At 32.5% G+C, this 2,704-nt stretch overlaps 1 protein-coding gene across 1 annotated transcript; it reads left to right on the top strand.

Annotated features, from left to right (window-relative positions):
- Window positions 1-10: 10 nt before the first annotated feature.
- LOC107736759 (nuclear GTPase SLIP-GC-like) lies at window positions 11-2,651 on the top strand (the record flags this gene model as incomplete). Its single annotated transcript, XM_016548115.1, has 9 exons — window positions 11-91; window positions 183-272; window positions 403-511; window positions 614-845; window positions 1,351-1,566; window positions 1,704-1,898; window positions 2,066-2,244; window positions 2,357-2,393; window positions 2,562-2,651. Coding segments are annotated over exons 1-9 (1,161 nt in total), but the record flags the coding sequence as incomplete, so codon positions are not given.
- Between the last annotated feature and the right edge of the window lie 53 nt (window positions 2,652-2,704).

Below are 2,704 nucleotides of genomic sequence, written 5' to 3'. Positions count from 1 at the left end.
AAAAAAAAAAATCTAAAACATGTTTTTTCTTTCTGAAACGTGTGTTCTTTCTCCAAGGTTAAAACCATTGCTTCCACAATGGCTAGCTACAGTATGTAATCTCTTATATTCTAAAATTCATTTATTTGTTATGGCTTTACAAGTTATCACTCAGTAAGTATTTGTTTTTAATTCTCTAATAGGTCCTAAAAGAATGCGCTTTCATGATGAATCATCGGTTTCACATAACCGTGCCTCTGCAATTACCTGCGCAGAATCACCACTGACAACAGGTAAGTCAATTCGATAATTAAAAAAAAAAAAAATAATAATAATAATTAGAACAAACCAGTTATCTTAAAATGTATTATACAGTTTATTTTATATATCACCTTTAATTAACTATTTTCTTCCAATGGACAGATATGGCCATCATGGTGCAAACAAAGCAAATAATGGAAGGTGTAAATATTCAAATTCAAGCCGTAAAAAACATTGACCAGCCCATGACTACATTAAAATCCTACATAGTGTAAGTGTTTACTTAGACACAGTATGGAATATATTTGTCTATATAACTTTTTTTGACAAGCATGCATCCTCAGATCCTCTGTTTCATCTGTATAATGCACAGAGATGTCATTTCAAAGATGGATCAGATAGATAAAGACAACAGAAGGAAAGCAACAATAGGGATATTTGGACAATCAGGACATGGAAAGAGCTCCCTAATAAATGCAATCCTGGGAGAAGAGGATCTACTGCCACCTGGTAGTTTAGGTGCCTGTACAGCTGTTGTTACTCAGGTGGAAGCCAATCTGGATGACTCCAACTACACAGCAGAGATCGAACTCTACTCTAAAGAGGTTTCAGTATTATCTATAGTATTATAGTAGTATTTCTTCAGTATTATATTCTTACCATGATTTTTTAAAACTTAAACAAACAAATTGATGATTGGAATTAAAGGGTTACTTCACCCCAAAATAAAAATTGTCATCATTTACTCACCCTCATGTCATTCCAAACCCATAAGAAATTCGGAATCTTCAGAACGCAAATATATTTTTAATAAAATCTGAGAGATGTTTGTCCCTCTGTTCAAAGTCTCTTCACAAAATTTAAGTGAATTGAACTTTTAGTTCCGGGTTAATGATGCAAGACGCACAGCCAAAGTAGCAAGCTCTAAATTCTTACCTACAGATCTTTGTTTCTCTGTTATCTTCATTTGTGTTCTGAACATGAACACATTTTTTATGGGTTTGGAATAACATGGGAGGGTGAGTACATGACAAAATTTTCATTTTGGGGTGAACTAACCCTTTAAGAATATGATGTTTTTATTTCATTGGATGCTTTGTGTATTTGCAGGAGTGGGACAAAATGCTCCAAGTACTTTTCAGAGTTTTGTCAGATGACAGTGAGGATAGGGATGATGAAATGTTTGAAAGTGCTAAAGAAAAGATTACTGCAGTGTATGGAGAAGATGCAGATAAGAAAAAATTTGAAGAACTTAAAAAAGATGAGAAATTTGCTGAAATCATCAACTTTTTGTCTGACAGTGAAAAAATCATCTCAAAAAGAGAAGTATGTTTTATAGCAAGCTAAATATGTCTAATTTTCTATTAATAATGCCTAATAAGTGTAAACATGACATTCAGAATTTGGAGTAATGAAATCATATTTAAATCAACATTACATTTTTTTTTATTTTTTTTTAACAGAGATCTGACTTTGTCAATGAAGTTGCATGTTTCATACAATATAGTGTGGCAAGTCCCGGTGGCTGGTACTGGCCACTTGTAAAGAGTGTGAAAATCAAGATTCCAAACTGTGATGAACTTTTGAAACACATTGTCCTTCTTGATCTTCCTGGGATTGGAGATTGCAATAAGACTAGAGAAGACCTGTGGAAATCTGTAAATACAACACTCTTTTTGAACAACTGTCCCCCCAATTAACATCCTTTTTAACAATAGAATATGCGTGCTTATTGAAAATGTACAATAATACATAATTGACTATGCTACTGCAAGTGTAAGAGTTATCCTTGTGTAACAATTTTTGTATATTTCTAACCCTACAGAAACTGAGAGAGTGCTCTTCTGTGTGGATTGTAAGTGATATCAGTCGAGCAATCACTGACAAAGATCCCTGGGGGATATTAAAGCACTGCATTCAGGACTTGGGACCAGGAGGAGAATGTAAAAACATTAGCTTCATCTGTACAAAGACTGATGATATCAATCCAGGAGCCTATATGAGGTTACAACTATAAATTATTACACAGCAATAAGGAGACGACAAAGATCATAAGTGATTTTACTTAATGAAACATTATTTCAGTTCCATATATTAATATTTAATTTTTATTTAGATCTTCACGGCTGACTAAAGATGAAATAGGAAACAAGGTTTGGTACATTTCAAAGAAGCTACATTTTCTAGCTATAGTTGTTTAGTTTACACATTTTTGCTTTTATGTCAGTAGTCACAAAAAAATACTAAGATGTTATGTATGCAGTGACAAAATCTCTGTATTTTTTATACTATATCATTATGACTTTTGAATTATTTTTCAGGATCAGACAGCAGTGTGCATACTTCACAGAAACAAAACCACTAAGGAATCAGTAAAAAAAAAATTTGAAAGTTTGAATCCTGGAACCAAAGTAATAGCTTTTTTTTTTTTTTACTATTATTTGTTCCCTTTTCAGTTTTTTTT

The sequence above is a fragment of the Sinocyclocheilus rhinocerous genome, unplaced genomic scaffold (assembly GCF_001515625.1).
Source record: "Sinocyclocheilus rhinocerous isolate Xijiao unplaced genomic scaffold, SAMN03320098_v1.1 C36951091, whole genome shotgun sequence".
In the NCBI taxonomy this organism is placed as follows: Eukaryota; Metazoa; Chordata; class Actinopteri; order Cypriniformes; family Cyprinidae; genus Sinocyclocheilus; species Sinocyclocheilus rhinocerous.
This window is presented reverse-complemented; position numbering and strand designations above follow the sequence as displayed.